The sequence below is a fragment of the Acanthochromis polyacanthus genome, chromosome 2, assembly GCF_021347895.1.
Source record: "Acanthochromis polyacanthus isolate Apoly-LR-REF ecotype Palm Island chromosome 2, KAUST_Apoly_ChrSc, whole genome shotgun sequence".
NCBI lineage: Eukaryota > Metazoa > Chordata > Actinopteri > Pomacentridae > Acanthochromis > Acanthochromis polyacanthus.
Window position 1 is genome coordinate 34,948,434 of NC_067114.1, and position 19,032 is coordinate 34,967,465.

Here is a 19,032-nt window from a genome sequence, read left to right on the forward strand (position 1 = left end):
TGAGTTGGTAGGTTATTATGCAATAAACACTCATGACATCCACTCATGAAATGACAAATTTAAAAATATCCCGGCTTTAAGACTCCAACTTAAGCATGAAATATTTATTGACAAGAGCATGTGAATATATTCATTGATGTGAGATTTATTCCACACAGGATTCACTCAAGCTATGATTTTCTGCCTGACTTGTGAGTAACATTGCTGATGTGAATCAATAAGATCAATCAAAGAAGTGAATATCATCATTTCTGTTATTGCACTAATTTATGATGGATGCAGGATTTGGTTACCCAAATTACAAAAAACTCTCAATGTGATAGACCACTAATGGTCAATGTCAATTTTACTGAAACTGTTTTAATCTTTAGTTTGACAAAAACATTTGTAGTGTTAATTTACTTTATAAATCATTTTAGAAGCTGTAAATGTGGTGTTTTTGCTGAACTGTATTGCAGTACAACAAGAGATGTTTCCCGGAATACTTTTTTTGGCAAAAGATTTTCAGATTAGAGGTCAGGACAGACAAAAAATAGAAATGAATGACAGTGAACAAGCATCCCCAAGGCTTACTTCACCTATATAAACTTTGCAGACAAAAATAAGCAGTACCCCCATGTATTGCCAAATGATCAACAGCAACACCAAACTCTAGCCTCTAAATTAAGTTGTTAAAACAATATACATTATAACCTTTATGACAGAAAAATTTACTACTGGGATTACATTACATTAGTTTTACATACTTGAACCTAAAGAAAATTGTTCTATTGCCCTCTACCTCTTTTTGTCTGGTCTTGCATTTATGACCAGTTTTCATCAGAACTATTTCCTCCTGAAAACATCGCATCTGTAACACCACTCTTACGTGTCTACATGATCACAGTTCTTGCGCCCATATAATACAAGATTTTTTTCTCGAATTCGCTTTTGTGGGCGGCATGGATCAGGAGCAGTGGTAACTTATGGCCTGTGACTGTGTGCTGCTGACCATTTTCCAGTTCAATTCCTTGTATAAATGTCCTTTGTTAATCATCTAATTTGAAAATCGATCATTTCATTTAATGTTTATCATTTTATTTGATAAATATTCCTGTTGGTTAATAACGGAGTCTAGCAAAAGTGACATCTGAACAAAGTAAGTTGAATATCTCTGATGTAGAGATAACTAAGGTTTTTTTCTGTTTTTAAAAATCCTGGTAACCCACTCCTTCCCTGAAGGAGGCAGTGGCAAGCCAGTGCGGCAAGATAAAGACTGTAACATGTGAATCCATAGTTAAATTCTATATCCAGACCTCAGCACTTCTTTGCTTGGATCCTCTGATCTCCCTTGTGCTATTTACAGAAAACCTCTCTCCTTTATGGGCATTTTCTCTCTTTGGTTGCTCAAACCTTGTCTCTCTGACCTCAGTCTTCTGCATCCTCTCACAGTTCACAGTGCAGGTCCGGTCAGGCTGGTGACCAACCACCAGGTTCAGAGTTGGCAGGGATGTGGTGCTAGTCCCTTCTCTGAAGCTGACAGAAGATGTCAGAGATGGGCTGTCTTGAGTGAAAGTTTCATAACCTCCCCTCATGCTTGGACAACCTCCCAGGAATCTCCTCCTCCTCTGCCTTACTGCCTGACGGATCTTCTTCCAGCCCAGGTGGTTGAGCTCCAGAAGGTTGAGCAGGATGCAGAAAACTCCCACACAAAACATGAAGAGCAGGAAGATGGTTTTCTCAGTGGGTCTGGAGATGTAGCAGTCCACTGGTTGGGCGCAGGGGGGTGAGGTACACAGGAAATGGACAGGCACCTGAAACCCAAAAAGTTTCCATTGGGCCACTACAAAGCCCACCTCCAGAACAGCCCTTAGACATACATGGAACACATAACATTTGGACAGAACGCCTCCAGAGACCACATGACCTTCTGTGCTCACAGCCCTTACAGTGCATGCCTGGGCCTGTCTGAAGATGTTGTTGGAGTCTCTCCTCTGGATACTCTGAATGGTAATGCCATCAAGCACATCTGATAAAAGCTTGTGGGAATGGATAGAGCAGCTTTCTGAGTTGCAGCTCCGATCATATGCTTCCTGTCCACCTTCTCGCCTGACAACTGGGCCTGCAATGTCTCCCGGTCCTTGTCCTCGTCTCAGTGTGATGTTGTGGGGCAGCTTGGACAGGTTGTGCCAGGTGTAAATGATGAAACACAGTGATGGTGTAGAGACGCTGATGATATGAAAGACCCAGAAGCGAGGCTGTGAGATGGGTGCAAATGCATCATAGCAGACGGTGGAACATCCTGGCTGCAAAGTGTTGCATACAAACATCTCCTGCTCGTCAGTGTACACATCTTCAGTAGCCACAGCCACAATCAACAGCCGGAAAATAACCATGACAGTGAGCCACAAGCGCCCGATCATGGTGGAGTGCTGGTGGACAGCATCGAGGAGACGCTTGAGCAAAGTCCATTCCGTCATAGTGACCTGTGGCTGCCGGTTGTCTCGTGTAGGGATGAAGTGCCTGAAATAGAACAGTCTGCTGTGAACAGATCCAGCTCTCCTCCTCCTACCCTCCTTGATTTGCTGAAACCATAAGCCATTCTGCACAAGACCTGATCTTAGCTACACTTGCCCACCTAGGCTTCTGGTCTGGAGCTTTAGTCTAAATTCTGAACATTTTTATTTGTCATTTCCCTGAAATTTCCTTGAGTGTGTCTTCTCTCCCTAACAGAAGCCCACAGTCAGCCTCCACTGTGAGTGAATGTTCGTCAGTCCTGCTTGGCTACCTTAAGAACTGTGGAGCTATTGCAAGAGAGAGCCACCCACCTTTCAAAGATAAGGGTGTCCACTTGACATGAATCACTTGGCTCACTCGCCTCTCTTTCTTGTGCATAGGATCCATTTTAAAACCAGGAGATATCACTCCTCTGCTGAAGGACCTGCTGATAGTGCAGCATTTTTATTTTTTACAGATTAGTCCTCTGAACACTAATGGACATGCCTTTAATGGATAGGGCACACATAAATGATGAACAGAACAGAGAAGCATGGCCAGTCCCAGACTGTGGTCAGCACGTCATACATTGTTATGTACAAAGCAACTTCAGGAATTTTGTACAAAGATATCTGAGTGTAAAGATTAATTAAGCAGACATGAAGACTTGCCAAGCTACTTCTCTCTGTTTAAAAAAAAACAAACTTGAATGGACTGTTAGCAGCAAATCATTGTGTTCCTCATAAAACACTTACTTCCTTACTTCATACGGTTCTTACAAGCTCCAACTGTGTCCCTTTGCATGAATTGCAACATTTGTTGTAGCACTTAATGAAACAATTTAAGGAGTATATATATATATAGAGAGAGAGACGATGTGTGTGTGTGTGTGTGTGTGTGTGTGTGTGTGTGTGTGTGTGTGTGTGTGTGTGTGTGTGTGTGTGTGTGTGTGTGTGTGTGTGTGTGTGTGTGTGTGTGTGGATCCCATGTAAGTTCTGTGTCCCTGCAAAAAACCCTCTGCAACTTCACAGGAACTGACAAGTGAACACACAGACAACCCCCTCAGAGACCCCACAGCAAAGCAGCAACAAGTCTAACCCACAGAGCACTATTAGGGACAGAACTATTGGTAGCCTAAGTTGCAAATGGGAGTGAAATCCAATATGATGATGGCTAGAGACAAAATTTTATAAATAAATACAAATAAAACTTTGTCTTTGCTGATCCCGTTGTTGCAGAACAACCCATTATTGGATTCAACGTGATTGAGGAAGTAGTGGGTAAGTGCGACAACTACAATTCCTTTTTTTTAACTTAGGTTTTTTCTTTAAAAGTGCAATACATTGTATACATTTCAATACAATTCAATGAATTTCTTTTCCATTTTTTCTCTTTTAGCTGTATTTGTATATATTACATATCTCCATATGCACAATATGATGGTGATGAAAAAAATATAGTAACAGTCACATAGAGATAAAGATTATGTCCACTCAAAATTATGACATCACAAACCCATATCATTGTCAGTATCAGGATGGCAGCATTTTGCAAATAGAACAGGGGAATTATTGCATGTATTATTACTGTACCTACTATTGCAGCATTAGAGGAATCATAGGTTTCCATCTTTTAGTAAAAGTTGCTCTTTCAAGCCTTAATGAAAAAGTGATCTGCTCCATTTGATAAATATCCCAAATCTTCTGAATCCATGTGTTATATGAAGGATGTTCTGGTTTCAACCACTTGATGGTTATACACTTTAAGGCTGCAGTTAGTAATATATTCAAAAGGTATCTATCTGCCCTTCCACTCAGGCCTTCAGGTATTACTCCCAGTACTGCCACTACAAAGTCTCTTGGAATGTTCATCTTAAAAACCTCCTTCAGGGCAGCGAAAACCTCCCTCCAAAACACATTTAACTTTGGACATAACCAGAATATGTGAGTGTGATTGGCAATATGTTCACCACAGTTCCTCCAGCATGAACTTGTGTGTTGTGGACCCATCTTGGAAACTAATACTGGTGTTCTAAAGTACCTAGTAATTATTTTCCATTTGAATTCCCTCCATGTGTTAGAGTTTGTGACTGAATGTGGCTCAATACACACATCACACCAATCATCCTCAGATATGACAATGTTGGCCTCTGTCTCCCATTTCTCTCTTATTTGTGAGCTGTTTTTATTCATGGATAAGAATATGTTGTATAGTTTGGAAATAATTTTCTTTTTTCCATCTCCAGTTTGTAGCTTTTTCAGATACAATTCCAAGGGTGTAGGTTTTGTAAATTTATTCCATTCCTCATGGGTTGTCAAGAATGCTCTGAGTTGCAAATACCTAAAGAAATTTGTACTGGGGAGATCAAAGGCGATTTTAAGATGCTCAGATGTTTTAAGTAGGTCACCATCAAACAACTGATGCAAGTAAGTCAATCCCTTTTCTGACCATTTTTTAAAACTGTTATCTAGATTATTGGGTGTAAAAGTCTTCAAAAAAACCAATACTTATCAGGGGAGAAATTACCTTTGGTAGCTTAAAAGCACACTTTATTTTTCCAAATTTTAAACGTAACCTTGTTCCAGTCTGACATCTCTCCTGTAGGGGCATCTAAGAAGGGCAGGTTTTTTAGGGGGTCCTGGCATTGTTGCTTTTCAATATTAACCCATCTAGTGTCTGTGTTATCCTGAATCCAATCTAGCAGGGGTTTAATTTGTGCAGCCCAGAAGTAGAATTTTAAATTTGGTAAATTAAGGCCTCCATTGGACTTTGGCTGTCACAAGAACAGACTGGACTCGAGCCGAGAAGCGCACTACCGAGGCAGAGATGGAATTTGGAAGAGATTTATTGTGACAGAGGAGGGTGAATATGGAGAATGGCTGTGTGCTAGAGTGTCGGGAGGGAATGGGAGTGAGTCCGGTTGGTCTGAGTTCGGGCTGGAGATTGGCAAGTGGTTCGGTTGGTCTTGAGTTCGGCCGGGGTTTGGCGGCGGTTGGATCTGACGAGGCGGGGGGCGCAGAGCGTGGAGAGCAACGTGTGGAGCGGGCAAGGGGTTCGTTCCGAGGGGGGTTCACGGCCGGAGCTGGCCGGAGACTTTGGGTCCAGAACCCGTTTCGAGGGAACCAGAGACGTCTCAGAGGGAAGGAGGGGTCCAGGCGGGGTTCAGAGGGGAGCTCAGTCCAGAGTGGGTTCGGCTGGCTGCTGCGACCGGTCCTGGACTGCTGGTTTGCATGAGTCCAATACAACAATCTGGCGATGAGTGGAGAGTTCAGCCGGTCTTTTAACTGCAGAGGTGATTACTCGAATGGGATCCAGCTGCCCAGGTACTGGAGAGGTGGCTGATTATCAAATCGCAGCCAGCTGTGACTGCTTTGCTCTGGATCTGCTGAAAGGAGGGAGAGAGTGAGAGCCCTGACATTGGCAGCTGCAAGGTTTTGAGTCTAATTCTAGGGCGCTTATTTTGCCATATAAATTTTGATAGTGTTTTATCTAAATTGTTGAAAACAGCCATGGGAATGTCTATGGGTCAGAACATTCATTCGGACGCTTTCAATGCGCCCCAACAAAGACAGAGGGAGCACAGACCAACGATCCAGGTCACCTTTTATACACTGAATTATTTTGGTATAGTTAGCACTATAAAGATTCTGTATAGATACTGGAATAAATATTCCAAGGTATTTAATGCCTTCTGTAGGCCCTGTCTGAAGTTTTGTATTTTGAGGTATCTTACCGTTGATGTCCATAGCCTCCGTTTTGTCTATATTTACCTTCTATGCTGAGTAGTATCCAAATTCACTAATCAAAGTCTTAAGATGTGGTATTGTTGATGCTAATTCTGTCAGATATAACAGAACGTCATCTGCATAGAGAGGTCATTTATGTTCTTCGTTATTTATTGTAATTCCTTTTATGTTGATATTATCTCTAATAAGTTGGGCAAAAGGCTCGATGCTGATGGCAAATAGCAGTGGTGACAGAGAACACCCCTGCCTGCAACCACGTTCTAATTTAAATCTCTGCGATATGAAACCATTCACTTTGACAGAGGCCCGGGGGTCTGAATAAAGTGTCCGTATCAAATATATAAAATTTGGACCGAATCCGAAGCATTTTAAGGTTTGAAATAAAAATTGCCAAGACACACGATCAAATGCCTTTTGGGCGTCTAATGATAGAATCATTGACTCTGAATCTTTCTTTTTGATACGTTATTATATTCAGCAATCGTCATAGATTATGCATTAAGTCTCCATTGTTTAGAGGATGGTTTGTGGCCTATGTCCCACTTTAACTGAATAGGTGCATGATCAGATAATGTAATGGGCAGAATTTTAGTGTCAGATATCCTGTATAATTCCTTCTTAGAAGTGGAAAAGTAGTCAATTCTCGAAAAGATGCATGTCTATCCGAATAGAATGTGAAATCTCTACTTCCAGGGAATTTGCTCCTCCATACATCAACAAACCCAGCTTCTATGCATTGATGTTTAAGCATTTTACTCATCTTGGAAAGGGCAACTTTGGAGGGAGGTTGTCGTTCTAACGTATTGGATATCACGCAGTTAAAGTCACCTCCTATTAAAATTAGTCCATTGCTATATTGTATAACTTATTGAAAAGCATTCTGATAAATACAGGGTCATCTTCATTCGGTGCATAAACGTTAATGAGGGATATTTCAATACCATCAATTGAGCCATTAACTAAAATATATCTACCCTGAGTGTCCTGGTGTTCAAATGTTTTTATGAAATTGACATGTCTATGTATAAGTATGGAAACTCCCTTTTTCCTATGATGAGAAGAATAGAATATTTTATCTGCCCAAGACTTTTTCAGCTTTTCATGTTCGACATCAGATAAGTGGGTTTCCTGTAGTAAAGTTACCTCACAATTAACCTGTTTCAGTTGGTTTAATACTTTCTTTCTCTTCACAAGACTGTGAAGACCTTTAACATTATAGCTTCAAAGTCATTCGTCAGGGCGTTTTTAAGTTCCTCTGTGATGATCTTTGCTATTTCTCCCCTCACAGTGTCCAGAACGTCGGCTTTGATGTTTTCAGCAGTCATTTCTTCACTTTCAGTGCTTTCGGTCGGTGAGGATTGATCCGGGTTAGCTGGAGCAGGCTGGCTCGGTCTCAGGGCCCTGCTAGCCGTGTATTTGAACTTCTCGAGATTTTTATCCATTTAGCTTTGTTTATTGCAGCTGGTTCAACTGCTGGTAGGTTAAGGGTAGCCTAGATTAGAATTTTGACGAGTTCTGCAACCACGGGAGGCAATTTTAAACAGATATTTTAAGGATTCTGCAGGAGCCCATGGAAATGCGTCTCACTCCATGTGTCGCTCACTAGCGCCCCCACAATTCTACAATTTCATTTAGCAGACGCTTTTGTCCAAAGCGACATACAACACAAGCAAGAATTCAGACGCAAGAAAAAACCTTTAGTAAGTGCAAAAAGTGCTTCAAGTGGGATTGGTCAAAGTTGTTGCCATCAAGTTGCACAAGAAGTGCGCCCCCCCTCTTTTTTTTCAACTTTGTCAGTGCTAAATAAGTGCTGGGTTTTGGACCACCTGACTTATTCTACCCCTAAGGTGGAGTCGGATTAAGTGCCTAGGTGTTCTCTGAACAATTGAGTCTTCAATTGTCTCTTAAAAGTAGAAAGGGACTCAGCAGAACGCACAGAGTTTGGTAGTTTGTTCCATCATTTGGGAACAACGGAGGAGAAGAGTCTGGTTAGAGATTTTGAGCCGTGCTGGGCTGGAAGCACCGAGCGTCTCTCACATGCAGAGCGAAGTGGGCGTTAAGGGGAGTAGACCTGGATCAGGGAATCCAGGTAGGCTGGGGCCGTTCTTGTAAATGTTTTTTAAGCCAGGAGGAGAGTTTTGAATTTGATTTTGGCTGCAACTGGAAGCCAGTGAAGGGAGATGAACAGGGGAGTGAGATGAGCTCTTTTAGGCTGGTTGAAGACCAGACATGCTGCTGCATTCTGGATCATCTGTGGAGGTTTGACTGTAGATGCAGGGAGACCTGCCAGAAAAGAGTTGCAGTAGTCAATGCGTGACATCACAAGAGCCTGAACCAGAAGTTGTGCGGCCTGTTGGGTCAGGAAGGGTCTGATCTTCCTGATGTTGTAGAGGGCTTAACGACAAGATCGAGAAACTGAGGCCACGTGAACCTTAAAGGTCAGCTGGTCATCAATCATGACACCCAGGTTTCTGGCTGAGTTTGTGGGCACAAGTAGGCTCGAGTGAAGTTGGACACTGATCTGAGCCTGAACAGATGGACAAGCTGGAAAGACCATGAGTTCAGTCTTAGACAGATTTAGCTGAAGGTGCCGTTCCTTCATGCATGTGGAGATATCAGCCAGACATGCTGATATCCGAGCTGAAACTGTTGTGTCGTCAGGAGGGAAAGACAGGAAAAGCTGAGTGTCGTCAGCATAACAGTGGTAGGAGAAGCCATGGGAGTGGATCACTTCACCAAGTGAGGTGGTGTACAGAGAAAAGAGTAGGGGACCAAGCACTGACCCCTGAGGAACCCCTGTTGATAGGCCATGTGACCTTGACACCTCCCCTCGCCATGACATTCTGAAAGATCTGCCTGTGAGGTAGGACTTGAACCACAACAGGACAGAACCTGAGATGGCGAGCTCGGAGAGTAGGATTTGATGGTTCACGGTGAACCACCACGGTGAACTGGAGAACTGGTTGCTGATTGCAGCCACCTTTTCAGTGAAAAAGGAGGCAAACATGTCTGGAGTCAGCTCAGTGGATGGCTGAGCACCTGGAGGAGAAAGCAAGGAGTTGAACGCCATAAACAGTTTTCTGGAATCAGAAGCTGCACAGATCTTGTTCTGATAAAAAGCTTTCTTTGGGGACTGCAAGCAGGAGGTAAAGGAAGCAAGTTTCTGTTTGTATGAGGACAAATCAGCGGGTTCTTGGGATTTACGCCACAAGAAGCAGCCAAAAGAAATCACATACCATTCAGAAAATCTGCAAAATTTCCATATTTACAGTAAACACAGCAAAATCGAAATCAAACACCAGATCCATACCAAAAGGTGGGGACAGTGCAGCCAGGGAACAGGAGGATGCGTACAGCTACTGAACAGATAACCACCACATTTGTCTGTGCACAATGTTTGCTGTTGTTTGCGCCAAGTGTTCCATCGCAGCTGCCTGATCTGGTCATACAGGAGGCACTAGTCACTGTGAGTGAAGCAAGGTCTGCATACATACTAGTCTCAGTTGCTGACACCAGCAAGCTTGACATCACCCTAATCCCTCGGGTACTTGGAAGACATAAAGTCGGTGTATCCTGTTCCAGTGGAGTCCTCTGAGACACCAGGAACATCTCCAGTGCAAAGTTTGACTCATTTGTTCTTCTTCGGCTCAAATCCTTGCGTCGGACAACAATTGCAAATATCTACAGACAATGCAAAGTTTTTGATGAATTTGAGAAAACTACTGTTTTATTGTGTGCACTGTTTTTGACTGTGTTGTTTTAGTGGTTGATTTTAACATTCATGTTGATAATCTTCAAGACAAACATGACAAAGAACTTCTTCTCATTTTGGATCACTTTGGGATTTCTCAGCATGTAACAGATCAAAATATATACACATTACATTATACCGAGAAGCACACACAGCTCTGCTGCAATCCCATGAGCCACTGAGAAGGCTGCAGAAGGTGACAAGTTCTGTTATCATTTGATTGTGTCCAGCTGACACATTTCCCTGAAGTACAGCATAAGCAAACAAACAAGATAAATGAATTGATTAGTGTGCTTCAGAGATGCTGATGGGGGTGTTTTTATGCCAGACCAGCAATGTTCCTTATTCAGATCTTCATGATAACCTGATCACTTTTCTTTGCTGCTGAACTCATCTTGCTCTCAGAAAGAAAGAAATATGCACAGCCACAAATTCTCAATTTGTGGCTAAACATCATAATCCATGTAATACATATTCATATGTATATGTATTACATTCGTTAATGCATGTTTCTATTTGTAGCTTATCTTGTGCAGGTCCATTTTTGTCCATCCACTTTAAGGAACACATCATTCATACTATTTGTGTTCATGCAAGAACAACACAAGCCTCAGTACGTTAATGTGCTGGTATATTGAACTTGCTACCTGCAGATGAAATGAATGTTTCCCTCTACACACGTAGCATAATCATGGCACAGGGAGTGGGTGGGTTTGTATTAACAGCAGTATGTCAAAGGTCCCACACTGATAAGAGCAGTCAGTTTTTTTGACATGGGTGACACTTGTTTAAACTCAGACTCTGAAAGCTTTCCAACACAAAACTTATGTGTTCAGGAAATTATTTTCAGAAACAACGAGGAAATATTCAAGTGCACACAACATCAAACAAGTGCTTTTGCTTTCAGACCCAATTATGCAAAGTTGTAACAGAAAACTGTCAGCAAACACATTTACAATACCATAATGGAGGTCTCTTATCATCCCCAATTCATTCTACAGCAGACATGTCTACAGTATTGTCAAACTGAATTTGATTCTGCTGAGATAGATCTACATTCTGTCTGAACAGCTAAAAAAGAAAAAAGAAAAAAAATGTCAAACAGAGGTTTAAAACAAAGAACACCTCGGCATTGCTGGCAAAACCTCCAGAGGACTTTGAAGGCATGTAAGAATGGAAACATGAACATGAACACGCAAGGACCTGAACGTGGATCAGCCTGTAGAGCACCTCATTGATGACGAAGCTGGAGACGCAGCTGTCTAACACGTCGGTCGATAATTTCCACTGGGTGTTAACCTGGATTGAGTTCTCGTGATTGTGAATGTAAGTATGACTGACTTAATTTACTCAATGTTCCCCACAAGCCCATATGGAATGGAGCATATCCATCCTGGAAGAAAACACTCCCACCAGGATAGAAATTTTTCACTCTAGCATAAAAGTGATCACATAGAACACTTAAAACTGAGCAAACCAGAAAAATGCCCCCACAGCATAACAGAACAAGCAAACACTGTAGAGCAGTGATCATCAACTGGCGGCCCACGGGCCGAATACGGCCCGCCGAACCGTCCAATCCGGCCCGCGACTGGATTCCAAAATTGTGAGGATCAAAGAGAAAATATCATGTGGTCCACACTATTAAAGCAGTCAGTCCAGTCATTATTAAAGGATCTGTTTTCCACATCAACTTTTTGTTTCGTGGCCTTAGAGAGTGCCATTTTACCCGTGTTAAGAGGCCCTTTCCTGTCACTTCTGCGGTGTTTCTTTTTCAAGTGCTCTGTGAATAAAGTTGACTTGAGATGAGGCAAAATATCTCTATCACTCCTAGTGGTTGACTGTGGTACAGGTGATAGGAGCACTGACTCATAAAGGCTAAAAATGCCTTCAGTTTTGTAATGAAATGGAAAAAAATATAAAAAATAAACATCAAATAATAATGTTATGCCAAAATTCGATTTTTATTTAATTTTTGTTTGAGGGTCCGGCCCCCAAAGTGACTGTCCGGTAAAATTCTGGCCCTCTGGCAAATATAGTTGGTGACCCCTGCTGTAGAGGTCAAGCGATCAGCAATCAGCTTTGGGTATCTGCTTTTTCGTTGTTGTTTTTTTTTTTTTTTAAAGCTGTGCAAAGAACACAGCAGGACGACTGCGACAGGTGCAAAGTTTCACATGGTAGATGCTTCCATTTGCAATGATAAAGGTGTACTTCTGTGTTTGCACCTTTTGACATATCATATTGGTTGTTAGTCCCCGGACACCAGGAACGCTATAAAACCTCTAACTGGGTGAGACAGATATCATTCTTCAGGCTTTAAGGTAAGAACCTCATCCTCTAGCACCGCTACATGTTCCACGACACATAGTGCCAGTGGTTTAGGTTACAATAATGTTAACCCACATACAATGTAAAATAATATAATAATAATAATAATAATAATAATAATAATAATAATAATAAACTAAGAGCGAGAGCGTGGATCATCTAATTTTCTAACAAACTAACAAATTTATTATCACATTTTTCGTGTTACCTACATTAGATGTGTAAATTTAATTGATGTTTTTGTGTTTGAAAAATCTTGAAAATTTCCTCGAAAAAATAATTTTTTTTAAAGCTCCCTAAAATGACCGATTTTGTTTTTCTTTGCTTTTTTCTTTCTTTCTTTTTTTTTTTTTTTTTTTTACAGAATTACAGTAGGGATTTGTAACAGTCACAGAAGTTCTCAGGAGTTTTTTTGTTTGATTATTTTACAGGTCTGTTGCAGCCATGTTGGTTATCTCTTGGTTTGTTGTTGCTCTGCTGCTGGTGTCCTCTTCTTGGGCCGAGGTAGAAATTTTGAAACTACCGTACACCACAGACATGGCATGGAGCCAACATGCAGGGACAAGACATACAGTACACTCAGGTTAAAACTAGGTTAAAACTACAGCTAAAACACTATCTTGTCAAAAGTATTCGCTCACCCATCCATATAATAGGAATCAGGTGTTCCAATCACTTCTAAGAAAACAGGTGTATAAAATTTAGCACATAGACATGCAGACTGTATTTCCAAACCAGAAATACTTGAAAGAATGGGTGGCACTGAGCAGCTCAGTGAATTCCAGCGTGGAATTGTTATAGGATGCGTGTTCAACGAATCCAGTTCTGACATTTCCTCGTTCCCAAATATTCCACAATCTACTGTCACCTGTATTTCAAGAAAATGGAAGTGTGTGAGAACGACAGCAACTCAGCTTCCAAGTGGGACGTGACAAACTGACGAAGCAGGGTCAGCGAGGTGGCCATCTTTCTGCAGAGTCAATCGCTACATACCTTCAAACTTCTTGTGGCCTTCAGATTAGCTCAAGAACAGTGTGCAGAGAGCTGCATCCAAGCCATGCATCACCAAGTGCAAAGTGCTGGATGCATTGGTGTAAAGGATGCAGCCACTGGACTCTAGAGCAGTGGAGATGCCTTCTCTGGAGTGACCAATCGCGCTTCTCCATCTGGCAATCTAATAAGCGAGTCTGGGTTTGGCAGTTGCAGGAAAATGACTGTCGGACTGCATTGTGCCAAGTGTAAAGTTTGATGGATTATGGTGTGGGGTTGTTTTTCAGAAGCTGGGCTTGGCCTCTTAGTTAAAGTGAAAGGAACTCTGAATACCGAGACATTTTGGACAATTCCATGCTCCCAACTTTGTGTGAACAGTTTGGAGCTGGCCCCTTCCTCTTCCAACATGACTGTGCACCAGTGCACAAAGCAAGGTCCATAAAGACATGGATGACAGAGTCTGGTGTGGATGAACTTGACTGGCCTGCACAGAGTCCTGACCTCAACCAGATAGAACACCTTTGGGATGAATTAGAGCGTAGAATGAGAGCCAGGCCTTCTCGTCCAACATCAGTGTGTGACCTCACAAATGCGCTTTCTGGAAGAATGGTCAAAAATTCCCATAAACACACTCTTAGACACACTGTTATAGTTGCAAAGGGTGTAACCTATGGATTAGGAATGGGATCTCACTTATGTTCATATGCGACTCAAGGCAGGTGAGCGAAGACATTAGGCAATATAGTGTATATCGAGCACAAGTTAGAGATATAAAAAAATAAGCAATAAAAAATAAGAAAATTTATATTGTTCATGTAAGTTAAAAAATAAACAGAACAGAAGATCTAAATAAATCTTTAAATGGACAAAATCACATTGTCAGATTATATTGCAAACTTTGAACATGAAAAGCCATGAATTGACTTCAAAATGTTGAAGGTTTGAAATTTAAATTGATAGAGAATTAAGAGTCTGTATAGCTACAAATAAATGTTCTAAAAACATAGACATATATATATATATAAAATAACATTTAACTGAATCTCAACCACTGCCTGTAGACGACATGAAACAGAGCTCCAATGTTCAAAATGAAATTCAAAGTCTTTTTTGTTGTTGTCTTTCACACCCTCAGGACAGAGTTCTATTGGTTCATTTTTCAATATTGCAAAAATATACATTGTACATGTACATTATGACATTTTGGAAAGGCCTTGTGCGTTCTTATATTGTCACCTTTAGTGGCTGTGGACAATTCCACTGTCAAGGAAAAGAAAATTAATTTCAGAAGTGAGAAAGTTTATTGTAAAACGTGACATTTTGTCAAGCATAATTGTAAATCAATTAGTAAAAATCAATTCAAGGTTAACTTACAAAACAAAAACCATAAAGAAATAAATGCCACAAAAGCTATTTTTTAATGATAAAATGATTCTTTACTATAATTGTCAATGTTCGGCAGAAAGACACTAAAATTCCAAAGTAGTTTTCCTTGCAAATTGAGATTTCACTACCCTTAAATATATCAACACATGCAGAGATTCTATAACATTTTCTTTCTCCTCTTTTCCATGGTGCTGTTCCTGAATGCAGGAAGGTAGGAAAGGATTGGATACTGCTTAAATTGAAGCTGGCCAATAATACAAGCAAAATGATTTTCAGTGTATTATTGTATACTTGATGATGATTGTATATTCACAGCTAAGTTGCCTGCATTTCATGCATTTGCAAGGACTATTAAAATGCCACTGAGCTCAAATGTTCAAAATGATGATATGCACAGACTAGTTAATACAATAGTATGCATAATGTGCTATACAGAGGTTGCTACTATTGAGGAGGACACACCCAGGGAGCTTTCTGTTGGTGAGCTGTTGGAGAGAGCAAACAGAGACCGTGGTAAGTTATCTGTTGTGGAGCACACAAATCGTCCACAGGTGATCATTGTCACCTCTGATTGTAAACAAGCTATTTGTAACCTGCTATGTATTTTGCAGTTCCTGATGTTGATGAGCCTCCACTGATCGGAGGAGACATTGCCATCAGTTCAGACACTGAGAGAAATGCTGACCCCTGCACCTCTTCATGGTGCATGTGGTTAAAGAATGCTGATGGGAATGTTTACATTCCATACTACATCCAGAACCACTACTGTAAGCATCAATTAACTGTTCATTCACTGCAGCACATATCACATTTACCGATAAGCTTGTTCTTAAATCTTTCAAAGGCATTCCTTTGAATACAACAGGAATGCTTTGGAAAGATTTTAGACTATTGGCATAAATTTGTGTCCAGTGAACAACAGTTTGGCAAGACCCAAATCGCACACATCTCTTGCATCATTTGGAATGGCCACCTCCATCATTTCAGCCACATGTCACTCGTTGCGGATTGTTACCCAATCCAGATTGAGGCATATCAATTGGCACCTCCAGACAGCCAGTGCTTTGCCGGGATTCGGCCTAGGAGAATTACCGAAGTGGACCATCTGCCATACAGACGAACAGTCGTCAATGTAGCAAAGTGATCTGTTCATGTTCCCCAATCTGACCTGACATTTATAAGTAGTCAAACTATTTAAAACTATAATGACATATTTCAAATATATTCCTCCTTGGACAAAATTGTACTTGCAAGTTACCTCATTTTCTCTCTTTTATTCTCTTCTATCTCTTGTAAAAGTAGAGAGAACAGGAGAACAGACAGAAAACAAATACAATGTACAAGACCAGTAAACACTGTCAGTATTTTACTGTCAAGCCACGTTTGCATTTTATTGTTGCAATGTTTAAAAGTTGTACTGAATTTGACTATTGTTTCACAGGCATAGGATCTATAGCATCACCGTATATATAAAATCCTATGACTGTGTCTGTAGACTAACTCACTGACACTATAGTTTAGGAACACATGGTTGCAGTGGTGTTATAAAAATGTTCAACCTTCTACATATATCTTTGCAGCTTCCAGGGAAAAAGCCATCATTGTTCGTGGACTGGAGTCTTTCTCTGCAGTTTCCTGCATCCGTTTCAGACCCTACCAGAATGGCGATCATGAATGGCTGAGCATCGAGTCCAGGAATGGGTAAGACTTTTATCTTTTATGTTTTTATCCTAAAAATGTACACCTTCTACTAGTCTTGGTCCTTTGTGGGTTGAAAAGCATGTCTTGAGATTGTAAGTCACCTGTTGCAGCTATGGTGCATCACAGTTCTCCAGTTTGTTCATTTAGAATGACGAACAACTGCTGAATGTCCTTGTTTATAAAAAAAATAATTTGTTCCTTGGTGGGATGAAAAACATGACTTCAGACTGTAAGTCATCTGTTGCAGCTTTAATGCATCACAATCCTCCACTTTGTTCATTTGCAATGACGAACGACTGCTGATGGTTGTTGTTTATAAACAACAAATAGTTTCGGGATCAGTAATAATCGACCAGACAGAAAACACAGGAGAGTCTTTGAATAACAGAAACCATCTAATCCAATGTATTCTTAATTCGTTGTTGTGCTGAGATTGTAAAGTAATCCTTATTATCCATAAGCTGTTAACTTTACAAGTTAAGGAACATATTGCTATACGTTCCTGTGTTCACAGCTGCTACTCCTACGTGGGTCGTCAGAATACTGGTGCTCAGACGGTGTCTCTCAGCCGTCAGGGCTGTCTGTACCACAGCACAGTCCAGCACGAGCTACTCCATGCCCTCGGCTTCAACCATGAACAGACCCGCTCCGACAGGGACAACTACATCTGGGTTTACTGGGAGAACATCATTGACGGTTCGACATTTTCACCAACTACTTAGTGACGTATTTTTTTGTTGAGCCTTGGAAGTGTGACATTGCTGTCTGTCTGGCTGTTACAAAAGTCGAGTTTAAAAAAAGGGTAAAAAGACATATATAAACTTTTATGACATAGACTTGTGGAAGAGCAGTCACTGTTGCTGATGCAAAACTGAAAGGAATGGCAGTGACTTCAGCTCCACACTGACTACACCAACAAGTGGGGTGAAATGCCTAAGTTTAAAAGATTTATAGTCCAAGAGGCTTTCACATCACTGAAATGAGAATTTTTCAGAAATATATTCCTTTTTTCCTGCTGTAATTAAGACCAGGCTAAATAGATGGTGTAATCAAGTGATATTATTAACTTCAAAAAGTGAATTTGATCAGAATTCAAGTCTGTACAACTCTGTGATTTCAAGTGCATTTTTTGTCTCACCTCTGCAGATATGAAGTACAACTTCAATATTATTAATACTCTGAACCAGGGAACTCCTTATGACTACAACTCTGTCATGCAATATGAGAAGTAAGGTCTTTTATTTTATTTAATACATTTTCATTTATCTTCCTTGTCACTGCATGTAAAGACTTGCCACCAGTGTGTGATTACTACATGAGTTTCCAGAGTTTCTTTTCAGGGTTCTGACTGCTTTCACATGAGCACTGTATGCTTCACAGTTCATGAGCTACTACTGGTACAGTTAGCAGGACTAGAGGCTTGGCACAGGTAGAATGTATCAGTTGAGTTCAGTAAATTTGACCAACTGCACATACATAATGTTTAACAGCGACATCTTAACCAATGTGAATGTCATTTTAAATGTAATCGCATCACACATAAAAGAAGAAGTAGAATCAGGGGTGATTTCTATGCTACTAGTCAAGTCCAAGCTAATCTCTGATTGTGGTATTTGTGATATTCCAGGTACGCCTTCTCCAAGAACAACCTTCCCACCATGATGCCCATCCCTAACAGCAATGTACCTTTTGGCCAGGCCACCCAAATGAGCCAGAACGACATTATTAGGTTGAACAGACTCTACAACTGCTGTAAGTAATGTTTGTCTTGGTGTAAGTTAATTTCAGACACCACAAACTGTGTCTCAGAGATTTTAAGCAGATCTTTTGCATTTCCATATTGTCCTTGAGGAGTTGTCCTTCAAGAGCTGAAAAGCTCTTACGGTGTTAGTGACGGGGCTCACAAAAATATATTCTGAAGTTCAGGCAAAGACATTATGAAGCCTTAGCAGCCTGAGTTAGAGTAAACAGGCAGGAATTCTCTGCTGTTCAGGTAGAAACACCAAAGAGGAACATAGTATCAGTGATGTCTGGATGCATCAACAAAACATTGCTGTTTGTTTCCTGCTCTAAAGCTTTTCTCTGATGCATAAGATGATTTTTAAACAACTGAGTGCATATAAAAAGGAATGAATTCTCCATAATATCACCTGGTTTCCTGAAGAGAGGTTTTGCAAGTACCTTGCTCCTGGTCACTGCAAGAATTTGAAAACAGAGAATTCATTCACAGTACAGTTGTCGTGAATGGGAAAATTAGCTACAGACACCAGAAACATCTTTGTAACAAGCTATAAGCACGTTTATTTCTGCTGTGAAGTGAGCTTTGTTTAAGAAGACACTTGAAAATGTGAACCTTTCCTTTAATGTGAAAATCAACATTACTTGAAAATATTCAATGTGAGCATGTGAGCCTCCATCAATCTCACTTTTGCATCGTCATTGCAACGAGGTTCACTTACTGACATGCATTTTCTCTGCAGAAAGAGCACCTGCGACCTGCGATCTGTCCCTCTAATGGCTTCACAGCATGTCCAGGAAGGAAATGTAGATTCTGTGCAGGTGGCAAGTTGAGTTGCAGACCTTATTAAAGCATTAAAAGCTGATTGCTGTCTGTCTCCTAAAATGGCAAACAATAAAGACAGTTGCTTTCAAATA

General features: G+C 40.8%; 2 protein-coding genes across 4 annotated transcripts; one reads left to right on the forward strand and one right to left on the reverse strand.

The window, feature by feature from the left end:
- Positions 1-621: 621 nt before the first annotated feature.
- On the reverse strand, positions 622-2,656 carry gjd6 (gap junction protein delta 6). The gene is made up of 3 exons (XM_022222237.2): positions 2,152-2,656; positions 1,982-2,088; positions 622-1,909 (listed from the first exon to the last, which is right to left on the reverse strand). The coding sequence occupies exons 1-3, from the start codon at positions 2,457-2,459 to the stop codon at positions 1,284-1,286; spliced, it is 1,041 nt and encodes a 346-aa protein (XP_022077929.2). The 5' UTR covers positions 2,460-2,656; the 3' UTR covers positions 622-1,283.
- A 10,076-nt stretch (positions 2,657-12,732) lies between these two features.
- LOC110972609 (hatching enzyme 1.2-like) lies at positions 12,733-19,032 on the forward strand. 3 transcript variants are annotated; one of them, XM_051941003.1, is made up of 8 exons: positions 12,733-12,804; positions 14,884-14,887; positions 15,112-15,189; positions 15,288-15,443; positions 16,257-16,377; positions 16,892-17,073; positions 17,524-17,605; positions 18,005-18,137. In XM_051941003.1, the coding sequence occupies exons 1-8, from the start codon at positions 12,745-12,747 to the stop codon at positions 18,135-18,137; spliced, it is 816 nt and encodes a 271-aa protein (XP_051796963.1). In that variant the 5' UTR covers positions 12,733-12,744. The 3 variants fall into 3 exon arrangements, with proteins under 3 accessions (XP_051796963.1, XP_051796961.1, XP_051796957.1); XM_051941001.1 differs by lacking the exons at positions 12,733-12,804; positions 14,884-14,887 and adding an exon at positions 18,858-19,032 and having other exon boundaries at positions 15,027-15,189; positions 18,005-18,129; XM_051940997.1 differs by lacking the exons at positions 12,733-12,804; positions 14,884-14,887 and having other exon boundaries at positions 15,027-15,189.